At 34.0% G+C, this 19211-nt stretch overlaps 1 protein-coding gene and 2 pseudogenes across 1 annotated transcript; 2 read left to right on the top strand and 1 right to left on the bottom strand.

Moving 5' to 3' along the window:
* Window positions 1–281: 281 nt before the first annotated feature.
* Window positions 282–1039, top strand: LOC120194348 (annotated as a pseudogene).
* A 1983-nt stretch (window positions 1040–3022) lies between these two features.
* On the top strand, window positions 3023–3388 carry LOC120194339. The gene has a single exon (XM_039196667.1). The coding sequence runs from the start codon at window positions 3023–3025 to the stop codon at window positions 3386–3388; it is 366 nt and encodes a 121-aa protein (XP_039052598.1).
* A 423-nt stretch (window positions 3389–3811) lies between these two features.
* Window positions 3812–5971, bottom strand: LOC120194575 (annotated as a pseudogene).
* Between the last annotated feature and the right edge of the window lie 13240 nt (window positions 5972–19211).

The raw sequence follows: 19211 nt of genomic DNA, 5'->3' as shown, positions 1-19211 counted from the left end.
AATATCTATGTTCTTCAATTTGTTTTTAGACAGCTTTCTGCCGCAAGGGGAAACAAGACTGAAACTCATATTGTTTTTTAATTAATGGTTATAAAGATAAGCTTCCATGGTGAAATTGACTTAAATTGTTCTAATGCAACAAGATACATCCAAGTGGACGGTACAAAACTGAAACTCATATTGTTTTTTAATTAAGGGTTTCATTTTGTCTCTACATTCCCAAACCTCATCCCCCATTTTCCCCCTATATTTAACACCATTTTCCCCACCAATATTTCATTCTCCTTGTCTCCCATTATCTTACATGCTTCTACAACCATGGCTGCAGAGCTCAGCCTTCTCTCGTTGACCCAACTTCAAAAGTTAGTCCAATCTCAACAAAACCAGAACCAACATCACCACCAGGCCGACATGAACTCAACCACCGGCTTGTGGATGTGGTACCCTAAGGCGCGACCACATGAACCGGACGATGATTCCTGGGAAGTTGAGGCCTTTGCCGAGGACACGGGTAATGCCATGGGGACTACTTGGCCACCAAGGTCTTATACCTGCAGTTTTTGCCGAAGGGAATTTCGTTCGGCTCAAGCCCTTGGCGGTCACATGAATGTTCACGCCGTGACAAAGCTCGACTCCAGCAGACTGTACAATCTATACAGCCTGGTGGCCCGAACTCATCATCTACCACAATTAATTCCTCGTCTACTCTGTTTATACCGACTCAAGAATTCGCCACGAATGGCAACAATTCCATAACCCTAATGGGGTGTTCATTTCTTCTCCACCTATGAATGCATGGTCCATTTCACCATATACCTCTTTCAACTCGATGGTAACATCAATAAACATTCCGGCACCGCCTCCAACAGCTAATAGTCCTTCGCCTTCAACAAAGATATCGGCTGACAATAGTGTAAATCGAGAAAAGAATTACATTAGCAGAAGCAACAACTGCGAGGAAACATCCATTGAAGAGCTTGATCTAGAGCTTCGACTAGGGCATAGACGTCCAACATCTTTAAAAATCAAAGACAGCTAAAAGTGTGCAAATATTTCTTTAACATCTAAAAGTTTGCCAAATTGAATGGCATGAAATGAATAAGAAAAATGAGAAACAAGATTAAGGTTTGAGTGATATTGTGGTAAAGAGAGCGGTGCAGTGTCATTTTACATTCGATAATCACATAAACTCGATTATATCTAAAATTAAATACAACCAAAATCTTAAACAGAGGATAAAATTATTCTATCTCTATTATGTTTTACATTTATGAGACTCGAACTCATCATGCTCTGTAACTTATCCCTCAAAGAAACTTAGGCTACAGCTTGAGCTAATGTTGACTCCTACCAAACGGAACTCGTTTTTAACCTTCCACTCCGATCTAAATCATCTCCAGTTTGCTCATAGTTTTCGTTGCATGTTTTCCGATCCGAAAGACGTTATTGATGCTGTCACTATTCCCTTTTTCGATGATTTTGATGCCGTTTTTTTAATCGACGACCGACCTTCTCAACCGCCATTGCAGCAGACACAGTAACCAGATCTGTCGTTGATGCAGTTACTGGTTTTGTTAAAATTTCTCGGTTGATACTCGCCCTTGTGTCTATTTATTTCTGTTAATAATTTCTATACCAACCTATAACCAATGGAAGTTGAAAATATTAAATCTTAAATTTCACAATAGTTGAAGGACTAAAATTACAATTAGACCCCAAAAAAATGGGGTGAAAGAGGCTTGAACTCTTAACCTCAGGATAACACCATCAAGCTATGAGACCTACGCACTAGCCAACTGCGCCACCACCCCTTGAAGATAAATCCTAAATTTCACAATAGTTGAAAGAGTAAAACTACAATCAAATCAACAAACATGGAGTCGGAGAGGCTTGAACTCTCGACCTTAGGATAACTCAACCAAGCTATGAGACCTATGCTCTACTCAACCAAGCTATGTTAATAATTTGTATACTAACCTATGAGTAATGGAAGCCGAAAAGATTAAATCCTAAATTTCACATAAATTGAAGGAATAAAACTACAATTAGACCAAAAGGCATAAGGTGAGAGAGGCTCGTTCCCTCAACCTTGGGATAACTCAACCAAGCTATGGGACCAACGCACTAGCCAACTGCGCCACCTCCCCTTCTTACTATTTTCTTTCTCTTGATAATATATTTTATACAAGTAATGAAAGCCAAAAAGATTAAAAACTAAATTTCATCACATTTGAAGGATTAAAACTATAATTAGACTTATATACAAAGAGAAAAAATTAAATTAATAAGTCTCGACCTGAAGGACCAAGGTCACTCAACAAAGCTATGAGACCTACGTGCTAGCCAACTGGGCCATCATCCTTTAAAAATAACTAGACTAAATATTAATCAAATTATGTTAAAAAGACTAATTCCAATAGGTCAAACTATTTTTATATAATTAACTGAAAAAGGATAGTTATATAGCAGAAAATAGATAATATAAAAAAGAAAATGAATAAAAAATCATTAAAATCTATACGTATAATAAAATGCAATTTCTTTGCATGAGCTCGAATATGCAAGAATCGAAAACACGTGCTTGATGCTTCTGCTAACAAGCCATACATCATGCTTTTGGCAGATGCAAGTTATAAGAAGAGTTCGCGTTTGGGATCGAGTTCAAGTTCAGGTTCATCCAAGCTGTTGTCCGAAATCAATGTAATGACAGGTATAAAACTGAATGCTAAATTTATCGTACTGGCTTTGCCTAAATGACAGGGAATGGTCATATTAGTGATTACAAAACTTGATTTTTGGGACATCAATGACTTGTTTGTGGACTCAAAATGTGTTTTTTCTATTACCAAACATAGGATTGGTGTGCCTGTGCTTGCGGGAACATAAACATAAATCCCAAACCAGAAGCTTCTTTATGTGCAAACACCAATCCGCTAAACATCTCTTCTTCTTCCTTTAGTTTTCCTTTTCTTTTTCAATCCCCTCCTCAAAAACAAGCTTCTTTTGAAGTGACAAAAAGGCCATGAGTCTCGATTGCTGGACTTGCCCTATCTTGCAAAGAACGAATTCGAACGCCGACATCGATTTCGGTAAGGAAAATTGCATTAGTAAGTTTTGTTGTGTTCAGATAAGTAGGAGTTTGTCGGGGAACCTGAGTCCCCCAGTTTATGAGCAAATTGGAACGATGATGAGAAACACCGGGATTCCTCCGAAGAAGATAAAGAAGGGTCCTCGCCGGTTTCATACATTCAATAATACAACTTATGGCGCGATGGGGTTCGAAGCTAACGTCAAGAGCGAGCCGAGGTTGGCGAGGAGCTCGGGGATGAGGAGGGATTGGAGCTTTGAGGAGGCAAAAGGGTTGAAAAGAGGGGGAAAAGTTTCTTGATTGATCATTGGATTTATTTCTTTTTTGTTTCCTCATAATTGTATTTGAATAAAGGAAGAAGCATTCTTTTTTAATAAGACGTTGAAAACTTCTAAAAAGACACAAAGCAAATGAACATTTGGTGTCTGCTAATGTTTCACTACAAAAAGAACAGCCTTTTAGTCCAGAAATGGTGCAGAATGCAAATTGTCTGTACATTATTAGAATGTGGAAAAATATACCTAAAACAGGCCTGAATGCATTAACAAATCTCTACAGTAGGAAAGAAATATACCCACAAATTCATTCAATGTTGAAACTAACATATTATATTCATTGCAAGAGTGAAGGCATAAAACTACAAGATCCAATCACCTCTTAAGAACTGTTTTAACTACACTACAAACTATTAAGAGCGAAATAGAATGATATTTTACAGAGCTCGTGCGTGCTACCGGGAGCCTTATATCGTTCCCAAAGCCGGTGCTGCAGGTTTAAACAATGAAACTCTGGCTCTGCTTAATCACTATCTATTTTGCATCTCTAACTTTGGATGATAGAGCTTTTCTGAGCTGTTCTTGTGAGTAAATCCGGCTCCCCATCGTCACTGTGGCTTGTTGGATCATCAAGTCATTTACTACGGACACACTGGCATGATGCACATCGAGGTCTAATTCCTTCAAGGCGGTCATTAGCCTTGCTGCCGGATGGTTCTTTTTACTGCATTGGGTTCGAATCATTGCGTCCTGTCCGATAATCTTTACACTGATATCCAATTTATTCGATATGCTGAGGTCTGGATCAGGCAGGGGTGGTGGTGCTGTTGAACGAGGCTCTTTACTAGCCAATTCGTTCTTCATCTCGTCTAATTGTTTCTGCAACTCCTCTTTCTCTGAATCTGAATTCTGTAGCTTCATCCTAAGCTCGTTAATGTATGAAATAGCATCACCAAGAAGTGATGCTTTATCCATCTTTGATACGTTCGGAACCACGGCACGCAAGGCGTAGAACTTCTGGTTAAGCTTCTCTCGTCTTTGTCGCTCCGCTTCAACGTGATTTAGAGGCTCTTCTCTTCCATTAGCAGGTTTTCTCCCTCGTTTCCGTGGTCTCTTTTCAGGCTCCACAGCTCTGCAGCTATCAGCTTCCTTGACGACCGAAGCTTCGATATCGGAGTTATCCGAATCCCTTGCACAACCACCTGATTTCCCCACACCCGAAGAAGGCAGAACTACACCGCAAGTAAACGAAAGCAGCCCATCTTCATTACTCCCTCTCGAATTCGGCGACCGTTTCTTCTTATTCTCCTCCACCATTAACTGAGAATTGGCTGAAAACAAATTCCCATTACCATTCCCAGTTCTCTCACCGGATTCCGGTTTCAACAAACGAGCCGAAGAATTCCCATTCCTCACACTGTCATTCCCATCAAAGCCATAATCAGAGAAATTCAAGGAGAAACAATGTCCCTGCCGATGATGATGGTTTCCAACATGAATAGAACTCGGATTCTCAGTTAAACTACTCGAACTCGGATTATGAATCGCCTGATTTTGATTGTCGGTACCCTTGTCTTTGGGTTCTTCTCCATTATTAGGCTCACTAATCCAAAGCGAAGATGGATCATTTTCGCCTTGATCACCTGTATTATTACTCACAGACCAAGAACCCGCTTCGATCCCGTCATTGAAATTAAATAAAATCCGAACCTTATTCATCAGATCTGAGCTTTGGGTGATGAGTTCCGTCGACCCCAATTCAACGACCCCATTCGCCGACGGTATACAAACAATCGTCTGCAAACCGAAAATCTTTCCCTTGTCTCGCTCTCTCGCACATCGAAGCGGCCAGTCGGTCTGGACCGGTGATCCAAACCGGGCTCGAATTGAGAAGGGCCTGCCCCGGGAGCCCGCTACCGTGGATGAAGGATTGCGTCATGGAAACCAGGAAGAACCACTCGGTGTCGGTGACTTCCTCGTCGACGGCGGCGTCGACAGAGACCGCGGAGCCGGAAATCAACGAGTTAAGCTCCCGGAGTACCTTCTTACGGTGCTCTTGCTCCGTAGCTGAAGAGGAAGAAACCTTCGACTTCCCTTTCCCTTTCCCTTTCCCTTTCCCTTTATCTTCCTCCCCTTTGTAATACCCATCTCCCCAGCCGAGTACGGCAGTATTGCCCGAGTAATCATACGATGACTGCCAAAATATCGCGTAGGTCCAGCACTCGCGGGCGCCCTCGATGAGCGCTTGGAGACGCTGTTGGAGAGTTTCTTGATTAAAGAGAGAAACGGAGGGCTGAGATTGGGCGAGGAACGACATAGAGAGGTCGTTCCCACCACCACCAGCACCGCCAGCAGAAGAAGCTACTGGAGTGGAAGTGGAGGCAGAGGATTGCGGCGGAGGCCACAAAGCCGTTAGATCGGAGGTCATAAAAGCTTCCATAACCGGCGCGTTATCGTCCGTCCAAAGATTCATCGTCGTCGCAAACCTATAATCCTTCATTGTATAAGAATTTCGCATATAATTTATTTGGGTGGCTTTCAGAAAGAAGAAGAAAAATGTAGAAGGTGGCAATGGAGGATTTTGAATACTTCTCGTTTGGGATTTCATTTGAGCCGATTATTTTTTACTTTGTGAAGGGGATGATGTGAAATAGAGGGTCATTTTCTTCCATTAGTCCTTATATTTATATACCAATTATATTTTAATTTTATCATTTCCAATTATATTTATATATTTTAAAGTTTTAATTCTAGTCTAAAAAATTCATAAACTTTTTTATTTCGTTATATTATTTTTGTGAATTAAATTTAAAATTTGATTAAATTAAAATACAAAGACTAAATTGAAAATTTTATCAAAATTAGAGGGTAGATATAAAGTTAATATAAAACGAAATGAAATAGAGGCGGTTTCTACGACGGGGCGGGCAGGTACGGGAAAGCCGAGTTATAAGTTAGTTGGCTGAGTCAGTTTTTAGGCTTCGTTCCAATAAATTAGGGACACGTGGCGGTGTTCTGTTTGTTCACTTGATTTGTACGGATTGGAGTAGCAAGGGCAAATGCTTGACGTATCTCCGGGGACGCGTTTTCTCGAGATTCTGATGACTTGGATGTCACGTGTGGAAGGCGCATCTCCGGGGACGTGCCTTCCATTAAATGTCATAAATGCCTCCATCCGTTTTTCTCCAACTATCCCTCCTCCTCTCCTATATAAATCCCTTCAACCCTCACTCATTCTTCATACCAAAATCATTTCCCCTCTCTTATATAACTCAAATTCTCCAACAAATTAAAAGTAAAACTAAATTGATAAAATATGTAACTATTGAAGATTAAATGTGTAATTATACTAATTTTATTAACTTATGCATCAATATTTTCTTTAAATATTGATAATAAATGACTAGATTGATAACATTTAAATAATTAACTGATAAAATTAATAGATCGCTAATAAAAAACACTTTACATAACATATTAATTATTTATAATAATAATAAAAATAAAATCTTTATTATTAAAAGAAATACCAACGTGGCATATAACTCAGCAGAACCCAAATGGAAGGCGCGTCCCCGGGGATGCGCCTTCCACACGTGGCATCCGAGTCATCAGAATCCCGTGAAAGCGCGTCTCCGGGATGCGCCTTTGCTCCACGTCAGCGAAAGGGTGTTACTTCGAGAAATATTAGTCAACAAATGTTAAAAAAGAAATATTACAGATAAAAAGTGTCAGTTAAATAAATACGCTGAAAGCATTAGATATTATTTCTTAAATTATAAATTTATCAAAATATTCTTAATAACTATTAAAATTATATATTTAATATCTGGATTAGGTATATTTTATTAAATATCTTATATGGTTAATTAAAATATGAATCATCAAACTATGATTTTAATTTTTAAATTGATCTTTGAGTTTGTCAAAACATTCTCATTAGCTATTAAAATTATACACTTGGTATATAAATTAGGCACATTCTCTCAAATTGATATCCAAAGAATTTTTGCTCTCAAATTGATACTCAAACTTTAATTTTATTAATTATTTTGGTATTTTTATTACCTCTGTTAACACTTAATAACATGATAATATAAGTTTGTATCCCATGTCAACGATGACTTTGTCGTGAGTTAAACGAAAAAAACTTTAAAATTGAACTTATCAAGTGGCCTCAATGGTTAAACGAATAAATTTTTAATTGTATTCGTTTAATTATTTTGAATGAATTTATAAATTAATATATTTGTGAATATTTTTTAAAGAAATACGGAGAAATATTCACTATCAGATATCAACAACGTCTTGTCAATTATAGACTGAATAAACATAATCGGGACTATCATAAAATCTTACAATGACCGCCTAGTGATAGAATGAACCAACGGCTCCGAGCACCAACTATGGAGGAATTTTTTTGGAGAAGATCCAAAACGACAAACGGAGAAGGCGATCTCCCCTTAAAGGCAATCCCATCTATGAAAGCATATTGAAATACAAATCAAAAATAAAAAACAATAAATAAACCTGCACTGGGAGTCCGCAATCGCCGATAACCATGATAATCTTTACTAGAAAAAAAGGCCAAGAGACAACATTAATATTAAACTATGATAAAACTAAAATTGAAAACTAGTAAAAGTAAAAATGAAAGATGTTATCGATTTTATTACTATTTAAATAATAAAATCGATTAAAAATTATCAGAAATATTATTATTTCTACCGATTTTATTATTATTGGACGTTTTATAGGTTTTGTTCTATTAATTTTGTTATTGTTGGATATTTTACCGAAAATATTAAAAATATTAATATTTTAAGTAAAAATAATAATATTTTAAATATTTTTTACCTAATTTATTATTTAAATAATAATAAAACTAATAATTTTTTAATTGTATATTAAAATGTCGTAAATGTAAAACTTCTTATTTTGGCGGCCATACCATTAACAATTCACTCCAAAAATTAATTTTAACACGTGCTCTATTGTTCTACGTCCTTCCTTTGGAGCTGGACCCAATGTTTTATTGTTTTGTATTAATATATACGTCGAAACCTGACAAGGTGTTATATTATTTTAAAACAAAAATAATATATAAATTTAATATCATAAAATTAAAATATACAAATTCAATTTTAAAATAATACTTACAAAAACTTTTTAACATATTTTACCGTATTATCTGTATAATTATATATTAGTTTTGGTATATTAGTTGAGTCTCTAGTCAATTTAAAATTGTATATTAAAATAAGAACAGCCAGGGCCGTGGTTAAGTTGTCGGGGTCATGTATAAATTCTTATAAAGGGTACCTATTTTCTAGATGTATTTGATTTTGGGCAATAATAATGGCATTTTTTTACAAATACCGTAATAGATCTATCTATAATGATGTTTTTTTATAAAAGTCGCAACAATAGTGATTTTTTTTAAGACGCCACTATAGATTTACTTTTTTTGGAGCATGCACGATCGCCTCTTTTACACCGCCTCAACCACGGCCCTGAGAACAGCTGATACTTGAAACATATCAAAATTTTAATTAAAATAAAATTAAATATTTTAATTGTAACAAAAAAATTAAATATTTTAATATCTGTTTACAACCAGAATAATATCTGATTCAAGTACCGACACTATACACTAGCTACCATATACCATACACTTCGAAATTAATTTTCACACGTGCTCTACTGTGCATATCACGTCCTTCTTTACAGATGGAGCCTCCTTTCCTTTGCATTTTATAGAATAAAAAAACTCATTTGAATTAAATAATAATAATTTATTTGTATGATTATTAAAATTGTGGTATACATTTATTAAAAACTTATATCTTGAATATCAAATAAAATTATTGAATTACTTATTTATTAATTAAAAAATTAATTAATTTTCTAAAGTTCAGTGACCAAAATATAAACGGTCAAAAAGTTGAGAGACTATCAATGTATCTTAAACCTTCTTATTTCGAAATTCTAGTACGAATGAGATAAGAATGTATCATTTTCAATTTCACCCACATGAGATTTGGAAGTTTATAAATCCATCTTGCCCATTAATATACTGTGTAATGTCACTATTATATAGTAGTACCTGGGTGGGTGGTCTAATCTTTTGATGAGGAATGTGGAAACATGATACCAAACTCAAAACCTACCACAAATCTCCAAACTTTTTATTTTATCTAATAATTAATCATTTGAAATGAGAAAGAAGAAGAAGAAGAAGTTGTGGAGTAGGGAATATATTGTTATCTTTCAAATGGATAAGATTTTAAATCAATAACGAATTCAGAAATATTTTTGAAGATTTACACATATATCAATAGTATGAGATGGTCATAAATAACATTTTTAAGAACATCATCGGTTAATTTTATAATTAACAAAAAATAAACAAATTTCAAGGTAGACCAGTCCATACACACATCTATCACAGTTTGAAATTATGGTACTATTAACATGTGTGGGTTAATGTGAATTTATACAATTAATCGAGTATTTATTAATATTTTAATAAGAGTTAGGGTTGAAATTTCACTAATATAATATTATAACAATATGGGAAAATGTCACATAGATCATTCTCAGAGTGCTATCTATGTAATATTATAGATAGGGGTAGTTAATGAGTTGAGCAGCTCGAACTCGACTCGAGATCTTAACGAGTTGATTCGAGTAAAGTCCAACTCGGCACGATAAGTTCGCGAGCAGCTCGTTAATTTTTTTACATAATTTATTTAAGTATTTATCTCAAAAATTATTTCATTAAAAAATACTAATTTACTAATAGATAATAGAAAAGATGATAAATTACTAATATATTAATTTTTTAATAAACAATAAAAAATACTAAATTATTAATTAGTATTTTACTACACTAAAAAATCAAACAATATTTATTATTTTAATGTATTTGTGGATTGTTACTTTGAAGTTTAGACTTTGAAATTGTTTCATACACTCTTTTAATAATATTTTTGATTAAATTTATTAATTTATTTTTATATTAAGCTTTGTATAGTATTAGTATATTTTACCTATAATTAAGAAAATAAGATAAAAATTTTGGTGAGCTTAACGATTATCGAGGTTAACGAGCAATGAATCGAGCAATAAATTTTTTCAACGAGCACGAGTCGAGCAAAAATTTAACAAGCTTAACGAGCAATGACTTGAGTCGAGTAACAAATTTTTTTTAACGAGCACGAGTCGAGCTCTGTCCAACTCGCGATCGACTCACTCGATAATCACTCCTATTTATTGATTAAAAGGTTTCTCATTGTAGCTTAAACTTTTTAGAAAAATCATTCGATATTCGACATGTAATTACCACGAGCCATAGATTGATTAACTAACGACGCCGTATGTGCTTGTAAAAGACATGTCCACCAATACTCAACAAAGTAAAAAGAAAATAATGATATATAAACTATCACCACTCCCCTTTTTTTTACATCTCATGTAGAATTAAACTTTATTAATTCTTAATATTTTTAACAAAAGTGAACAAGTATATTTAGTCGGTTGACTACGATACTCATATTTATTTTCTCATATTCCATTAGATCATAGGTTCTATATACATTAGGAGCACTCTAATTATCCATAGAATCATCTCTTCTCCTCCTGTCTATGTAAAGTTAAGATTAGATTTAGAACTTATTAAAATCAAAACGCCCTTTATTTAAGATTAAACAATATATTTTCCTATGTAACAAAAAAATAACACATTTTCCTCTTAATTTGATCATATTTAGTAGGTCCATGATAGTTTATACTAACGAGCCCTTAGTCGAATTTAAAGGCAAACGTATAGTTATAAAAATATTTATTTAATTACAGTGATCGACTTAATGAGATATACTGAACAAACAAATTATACCTAATAAGTTTGGAAAATATAATAAAACACTCTAAAAGTCCATTGTTTAGGTCACAAGATTGGGTGACTTTGACGTCTTCATATTTTAAGTGGTGCAGTTTACACGCCAAGTTCTATTTTAAGAGAGAATTTAAGATAAGGTTAAATAATTATTGGCAAAGTTAGTACCTTTTTTATTCTACCATAATATAATATAACATAATTGGATTATGAAGAATGATTGAATGCAAGACATTCTGTTAACCCTATGATTGTTGTTGAAAAATGGCATTATTAATTAACTGATACACCTAATGTATACAACATGGATCATATCATAGGGGCACCAAGGGTCAACCACTAATGCTCCTAATTAATGCCATAAATAGCACGTGGATAATTTCTTTTCGTACACGCCAAACCCTACTAAAAAACAATAATATAAAATAGACATTGTAAACCCACTATGTGGGTGAATATATAAAGATCAATTTACTGTTAAATTTTATTTTATTTATGAATTAATTTAAATAAATATAAATATGTGATGTTGATGGTAATAAGGTGGGGATTGTCTCAGGAAAGGCGGGTTAATATACGGCAGTACCGGATACATTAAAATGTATTTAATAAATTCGGTTTAGCGGTACCTATTATGTTGACAACTAATAATGTTTTAGGTAGAAAATATGAAAAACTATTAAAAAATTTGGTAACCGGTAAACTTTGGTTATCGGTAAGTATCTATCATTTTTATAAAAGTGTCCATACTTTTAACATATCAAGTAAATTTTACCGGTTTTGTCATAATGAATCTGGTTTTGTCATATTTTTACCTGTTATATTGTAAAGTATCTATCCTTTTTATAAAAGTGTCCATACTTATTTCACTGTGAAAATATATTTATTATTATCTTTGGTTAATATTGTTAAATTTAAATTCTAAATAATATTTTATAAAATATCAAAACAATCAAATAATTTTGTGTGTAAATGAAATTATTAAATTAATATTGTAGGTGGAAAACATGAAACACTATTAAAAAAAAATTGAAACATAAATTACAAAACTTTAAAAAAAGTATATATCATTTTTATAAAAGTGTCCATACTTATTTCACTGTGGAAAACATATTTATTATTATATTTGGTTAATATTGTTAAATTTAAATTCTAAATAATATTTTATAAAATATCAAATAATCAAATAATTTTTTGTGTAAATGAAATTATTAAATTAATATTGTAGGTGGAAAACATGAAACACTATTAAAAAAATTGAAAAGTAAATTATATAACTTTAAAAAAAGTATATATCATTTTTATAAAAGTGTCCATACGTATAAAAGTAGGTCTAAGTCATGAAGAAATATTAAAAAATTGTGCTACCGGTTCGTGTCGATCCAAATAAAAAATGTGTCGATCCAAAACGATATAACAGGTAAAACTATGACAAAATCGGTATAGAAATGATAAAACCGGTAAAGCGCTACCGGATACATTTAAAGTGTCGGTACTTTAATATAAGGATCGACACTTCGTGAATTTAAAAGAGAAGCAGTTTTGAATCCTATAAAGTGTCGATACTTTTAAAAAATGTATCGATCCAAAACGATATACCAGGTAAAAATATGATAAAATCGGTTACAAAATGATAAAACCGGTAAAACGTTACCGGATATATTGAAAGTGTCGATACTTTATATAAGGATCGACACTTTGTGAATTTAAAAGAGAAGCAGTTTTAGCGCCTATAATGTGTCGATACTTTAAAAAAAATATCGATCCACAACGATATAACAGGTAAAAATATGATAAAACCGGTATCAAAATGATAAAACCGGTAAAATGATACTGGATATATTGAAAGTGTCGATACTTTCGTAAGTACGTGTAATAAATTATCGACACTTTCAAAGAAATAGGTAATTATCCTTTCGAAAGTATCGACACCTGACATAAAAGTATCGACACTTTTGTATTTGTATCGATTAAATATAAATAACATATCCGATCAAAATATAAGCTAAATCTCCTCTGAAAATAGATAGAACGGACGAGTTTTTGAAATCGAAACGTAATTGTTGCTGCATTTCAGAAGGCGTTTCTAAAGCGAAGTTTGTTTGTTTGTTACTGCAGTCGAATCGAAAAGTATGTTGTCGAAACCCTAATTTTTTATTATTACAGTAATCGTGATAGGGTTTTTATGTATTGTTTGGGGTTTTGGAGTAAAGAAGTATTTGGGAACGATTGCAGGTAGAAAGTGATATTCAAGGAAAAATATAAATGTCGATACTTTTATTAAATATTATAGGTAGAAAATGATATTATAGGTTGTATAAATGTACCGACACATTTTGGTGTGGCCATTCAAATTCTTTTGAAGAAAACCGTTTTACCACATGAGTAGTTATCTATATTTGTATATTGAATAAAGTGTATGTAACAAAATAATTTGATTTGCGTAAACTGATATATGAAGGAAAAATGGAGTCAATGGGTTGGAAAATTGTTGGTGGAGCAGATGACTTTGAAATTGAGGCCGAGACTCGAAAGCAACCCAAGGGTGGATATATGTACTTCTAGTAAGTATCAATGTCTTTTTGTTATTATTGTTGAAATGGTAATTGGATTAAAGTATCGATAAACTTTAAATTGATTACAAATTTTAAATGTTGACAGTATGGCCGAATGCAAAAGGATGAAGGAAGATGGCACACAGAGCGGTTCGGTATGTAAAATGAAATTGACATTGAGTAGTATTTAGTGTTAATGTATTGATTAAGAAACGTTTATGTTTTATATTAGGTGACAAAAGATGTGAGGTCCAAATGGAATTCAATGAGTGATGTTGAAAAGGAACCTTACATCATACAGTCAAGGAATGATAGTAAAGAATACAAAGAACGGAGGAAAGCACATGAAAATAAGGTATTCATTAAACTTGTAAATACGTTGATACAAAATATAAGAACTATAACATTATATATTGTTAAAAAATGTAGGAAGTGTCGACAAGATGCAGCATTAAAAGGGTGAATTTATTAATTAAACACCTTAAGGAGAAGGGTCAGTTGAATGTGCTGGGAGAAATAGGTTTTGGATCGTTGGTAGGAGTAAGGGATCGACCTATTCGGAGGGAATTGTGTCGATCCTTGATGGCGTAATTTGATGTCAGACAATGTATTGCTAAATATGGTGATTTTTCATTTCCTCTCGGGATCCCATGTGCTGCAGCCGTATTGGGGGTAGAAAATGAAGGCAAAAGTGTTGTAGAAGTCTGTAAGAGTAAGGACTGAAAAGCACTTGCCTCCAAATATGGTTTGAAGCATAAGGTGACATATGCTGAAATTGAAGAGGAGATAAAAAGTGGATCTTACGTTGGGGATGAGCTGAAGGCCAGAGTTCTATTATACCTTGTCGGTATCTTTCTTTGTCCAACGGGTAATACGTCAATGAACAAATAACATATGAAGCTCATTTGTGATGAAGGCTTGAAGGGTGAATTCAATTGGGCTGAATATATCCATTCGAGATTGATTGAATCAATAATCACCTTTAAAAAGGGCAGCCAGAGATACCTCAAAGGGTGCATAGCAATCTTAGAGGTAAATGAGTTGAAGAACTTTTTTGTGTTTTTATATAAAAATATAAATTTTATTATAAATGCAGGTTGCACTGTTCGATTTTTGGTCGGGCTGTGAGGCAGTGCCGGCTTATGAAAGAACCGGAGTGGCACGCATCCGTGCATGGGGGAAGGAAAAAGTGGTTAGAGTGATGGTGAAGTTGAAGTTTGATAGAGCGAAGAAGCAAGAAAGGGTAATAAATGTAATTAAATAATATTAAGAATATAATCAATGTCTTAATATTGTAATTTAATTTTGAAGGTTATTGGCAAGGATGTAGAGGAGGCAGTGGAGGCAGATGAGAAGAAAGGAAGGATGGTTGTATTGGGGGATGACGGTGAGTGGGACGATGGTGAGGGAAAACATAGTAACTTCGACATTTTGATGTCTGAATTGGTTGATATCAAAAAAATCCAATTTGAAATCATGCAAAGACAATCAAGAGTCGAAGAGAAACTTGAGAGAGTCGAAGATACACTTGAGAGGCATAAGGGGGTAGTGGAAGGAAAAATAGATGGAGTGGTGAAAGAAGTAGAGGTGTTGAGGGGTGAAGTGGTGAAAGAAGTTGGGGTGTTAAGGGGTGATATTAAGATGGTGACGGGTGAAAAATTTGAGGGAGTGGTGAAGGAGGTTGTGGAATTGAGGAGTGAACTTACGGGGGTGAAGGGGGTGGTTGATAAATACTTGGATGAAGTAGATCAATTGAAGGGTGAAATAAAAGAGATGAAGAGCTATGTAGAAAAAAAATACGATGAACTGAAAAAATATGAAGAAGAAAAGAGGGAGGAGGAAGAAGAAGAGATGGAAGAAATGAGGAGGAATGAAGTCAATGTCATTTATACACCGGAGAGTGTTATAGCAGCAGATTTGGATTCGGAATGTCCTGCACCCCAGAAGAAGAAGCAGAAGGTAAGTTGAATAAAAGAAAACTTAATTTGATTTTTATTATGTTGTTGTGACAAAAATTTGTATGCAAAATTGTATGTTGAAAAAGCGGATATTCCAAGTGGAATTGATGACATCGAAGCTGCAATTTGTGATTATTTATGGAATAGCGAGTTAGAATCAGAGTAAGTGAAATATATTGTTTTGTGAGTGATATTTAAATATTTCATGACAACATATTAATCCTAATGATTCATACAGATATTCTGTAATCTCAATGGGAAATCAATTCGCTACTGTATACGACGTTGCAACGTTGAAGCCTACGGAATGGGTTGGCGGTGTGGTAAGTAGAAAGTAGAAAATGTTAAAACTTATTGAATATGTTCTGATTGTGTAATTAATTTTGTTAGGTTATCGATTTTCTCGCCTGGACAATATGCTACGATTCTCAAAAGTCACTCCGGAGGATTGGCTATCTTCCATACCTCTTAGCGGTGAGTTAAATTAATAAATGTTGAAAAGTAGTATTATAGACGGTAAATTAATAATGTTTGTTGCGTAATTACAGCAACAGGCGTTGGATGCCAACAACAAAGAAAGTGTTGAGAGTATTTATACCTTCTGGGGTCTCATATTGGATAACTATGTGAAATTCACCGACTGTGAGAAGGTAAGACACCATACCAATTGCAAATGATATTTTCGGATATAGAATGTTGAATTTTGTCAAATTGGGTGTGAAATTTGTTGCAGATCATGATCACAATAAACTACCATAATTCACATTGGTATCTGTTGGTGTTGGATATGGTAGATCGTGTTGCAACAATATATGATAGTATGTTTACAACTGAAGCAGCTAAACAGAGAGTGAAGGATGCTAAGAGATTGGTATGTATGTATGTATGTATGAAAGGACATTATGTAAATTATAATGCATAATTTTTTTGGTGCATAACTTCTTCTATTTTAATGCTAAGAGATGTTATCACAAATAGAAAGCTTAATTTATGTAGTATTCATCATAATTGACATGTGTGGTTTTCAAATTTTGTAACAGACATGATTGCGGCATGTATGTGATGATGTGGATGGAACCGATCGATTCTACAGGGGCAACTGGTGATTTTGTAAGTGGATAGAAAAATTCGTTTGTGGTAAAATTGTTAAAAGTCGTAGATTGAATGCTGTAGTTGACAATACTTAACGTTCTGACAATTTGAATATAGGTTGTTGGAGACTGGGATCGATCGCGAATATTAAACGATCTCGTAAGCCACAATCAAAATGAACGAAGACAGGAGATAACAAAAGCTGCCATATTACATAAGAATAACAAAAGGATGCAATGATGTAAATGTAGGGTTAATTTTGTATAAGATTTATATTTTTGTATGTGAATATAATTATGAATGAGATGAGAAAAGTTAGCAGTATGTTGTTGTACATGTTTCTTATACACATTAAGGGTCATGTTGATACTTTGAAGTAAAAGGCAAATTTACAATATGGCCAACAGGGTGCAACCATAAAGTGTCGATCCATATATAAAAAGTGTCGATCCCAAAAACATCGAAAACCAAAAGTATAATGTAATATGTAATTTTTCAATCTAACCGGTACAAGTATACCGGTTTTATGAGAGAATATGTCTAAATAATGTGTCGACACTATTTTAGTTTGTGTCGATATTTTTGTTCCAGAATGAATGGAAAACAGGGTGCAACCATAAAGTGTCGACCCATATATAAAAAGTGTCGATCCCAAAAACATCGAACCCAAAAGTATAATGTAATATGTAATTTTTCAATCTAACCGGTACAAGTATACCGGTTTTATGAGAGAATATGTCTAAATAATGTGTCGACACTATTTTAGTTTGTGTTGATATTTTTGTTCGAGAATGAATGGAAAACAGGGTGCAACCATAAAGTGTCGATCCATATATAAAAAGTGTCGATCCCAAAAACATCGAACCCAAAAGTATATTGTAATATGTAATTTTTCAATCTAACCGGTACAAGTATACCGCTTTTATGAAAGAATATGTCTAAATAATGTGTCGACACTTTTTAGTTTGTGTCGATATTTTTGGTCCAGAATGAATGGAAAACAGGGTGCAATCATAAAGTGTCGATCCATATATAAAAAGTGTCGATCCCAAAAACATCGAACCCAAAAGTATAATGTAATATGTATTTTTTCAATCTAACCGGTACAAGTATACCGGTTTTATGAGAGAATATGTCTAAATAATGTGTCGACACTTTTTAGTTGGTGTCGATATTTTTGGTCCAGAATGAATGGAAAACAGGGTACACCCATAAAGTGTCGATCCATATATAAAAAGTGTCGATCTCAAAAACATCGAACCCAAAAGTATAATGTAATATGTAATTTTTCAATCTAACCGGTACAAGTATACCGGTTTTATGAGAGAATATGTCTAAATAATGTGTCGACACTTTTTAGTTGGTGTCGATATTTTTGGTCCAGAATGAATGGAAAACAGGGTGCACCCATAAAGTATCGATCCATATATAAAAAGTGTCGATCCCAAAAACATTGAACCCAAAAGTATAATGTAATATGTAATTTTTCAATCTAACCGGTACAAGTATACCAGTTTTATGAGAGAATATGTCTAAATAATGTGTCGACACTTTTTAGTTTGTGTCGATACTAATTTAAATATCAAGTGTTTTTCCACCGTTCACTATATATAGTACTCTTAATCGAGAAACCCTAAACATAAAGGCAAGCAGGCAGAAGATAACTCTTCCTCTTTCTTCTACCGTTTTCATAAGTGACGATAAGATATTCAGGTAAATTTATCAATATTTTATGGGTTTGATTGATTTCTATATTGGAGTTTTTTTCCTGAATGTGTTTGTGTTCCATTGTAATAGCATCCAACCAAAATGGCTCCAAAATGTCAGCGTCAGAAGCGAGGTCTTTCTCAAAGCTCTTCTCAACCCAGTTCTTCTCAACCACAACCTCCTTCTGTAACAAACGATTCTTCTGAGGAAATCATGTCCTTCGAAACTCTGAACTTTAGATCCGATATGGAGAAACAAAGATGGCAGACGAGTTTTAAAGTAAGGAAGATTCGTCCCGAACGTGTCATTGACCTGGGTTTCTTGTTTGATGATAAATATGCATTTAGTTTTAAATCCACATTTACATCTTGGGGTTGGCTTGAATTCCTTGGTGTAGAACCAAGATATTATCCCAACCTAGTTAAAGTCTTCTACAACAATGCTTCCTTACAGCACGAGCCTAATAAGACTAATATAATAGGAATTAATACACATGTCATGGGGAAGGATATATATATATCTCCAGAAACTATTGCGGAGGGTTTAGGTGTAGCGAATACAGGGGATTCAAATGAAAATGGTGTAGATTGGTCTACAATTAAACGGGTTGCTAGAAATAGCCCAATTCACCTCGATGTA

This window comes from Hibiscus syriacus, unplaced genomic scaffold, assembly GCF_006381635.1.
Source record: "Hibiscus syriacus cultivar Baekdansim isolate YM2019G1 unplaced genomic scaffold, ASM638163v2 tig00004457_pilon, whole genome shotgun sequence".
NCBI lineage: Eukaryota > Viridiplantae > Streptophyta > Magnoliopsida > Malvales > Malvaceae > Hibiscus > Hibiscus syriacus.
This window is presented reverse-complemented; position numbering and strand designations above follow the sequence as displayed.